General features: G+C 36.4%; 1 protein-coding gene across 1 annotated transcript in view; it reads right to left on the bottom strand.

Annotated features, from left to right (window-relative positions):
- Positions 1-1,022: 1,022 nt before the first annotated feature.
- LOC110018791 (flap endonuclease GEN-like 1) overlaps positions 1,023-1,170 on the bottom strand; it is an 8,823-nt gene continuing 8,675 nt past the window's right edge. Inside the window, exon 8 of the mRNA XM_020716228.1 lies at positions 1,023-1,160. Within this exon, the coding sequence (XP_020571887.1) occupies positions 1,023-1,160 (138 nt within the window). The remainder of the gene's footprint in view (positions 1,161-1,170) is intronic.

The raw sequence follows: 1,170 nt of genomic DNA, 5'->3' as shown, positions 1-1,170 counted from the left end.
AGTTATATTGTGTTTTTTTATTTTATTACAGGTGTAGAATTTGTAATCGACCTGAAGGATTTTTTCTGGTTTTGTTTTTCAGCAAACTTTCGTTGGTATTGTATGTCAGTTTTATAGATATGACAGACTTGCCCCTCCATTTCACAATATGTAGAAATGGACAGGAACAACCTGTCACAATTTAACCGCCAGCCAAAGACCGTAGGTACGCAATCGAAAATTCTCACATGTGATAAGTAGTAATATTTACTATTCAGAGAACATAATGCCTTCAGAAATTATTTCGATCAAAGAAATTGCCTCATAGTTATGTTTGTTAAAAATATAAGAAACTGACGAAATTTACCAATTTGTCGATGACAAAATTCGTCAGAATTTCGCCTTCCAAAACCCTCATTCTCTTTCTTCCTTCCACGATCATGATTACCCTTAATATATAAACTGTCGTCATGAGAGTTTTCATCCGCATTCTGCTTCCGCTAGTTGTGAGTCAACAATGCTGCAGTAATCTCATCTATTTTAATAGTTTATTTCTCATATGTCAGAGTAGTCACCAGATATTTATAAAAAGAAGACAATAAACACAACAAAATTATTATTTTGTATTCATCCTCAATACTTACATCAAGTCGTGATAAATCTGTGATTATTTGATTGAAGTCATTCACATGCTGCGCCAGATCAAAACATTATTGCATCTTCAGCCTATACAACTTTTACTTCAGATACAATTTATTCTTCCGAGATTTAGGCATAAACTGAGTTTCTAATTTATTTCATATCTTCCCTGGAATTTTTAAATTCATCACGTGATACATAACCTCATCTGTCGGACATAAACATATGGTTGATGTCGCTCGTTGTTGCAATTCTTCCCGATCTTCATCATCAATAACATCTGGTTTCGTTGCCCGCAAAGTCTTATGATTCTCTGTTGTGCCAACAAATCGTTCCCTTTGTTTGCCATTTGCCACAACCCAAGTTTTCAGCTCCATCCAACATATCTCGAAGTCTTATGCAAATTACTCTCTTGATCGCTCTTCACCGAACTCAGGAACTATTCCCGAACTGCTATCTCTCAAGAAGAGAATAGCAAGTCGCGGAATACCTTTTTCGATTCTAGATTGACCGAAGTCTGCCGGCCGTTCTGCCCAACCGTACTGTAGCGCC

The sequence above is a fragment of the Phalaenopsis equestris genome, unplaced genomic scaffold, assembly GCF_001263595.1.
Source record: "Phalaenopsis equestris unplaced genomic scaffold, ASM126359v1 Scaffold000036, whole genome shotgun sequence".
Taxonomy (NCBI): domain Eukaryota; kingdom Viridiplantae; phylum Streptophyta; class Magnoliopsida; order Asparagales; family Orchidaceae; genus Phalaenopsis; species Phalaenopsis equestris.
This window is presented reverse-complemented; position numbering and strand designations above follow the sequence as displayed.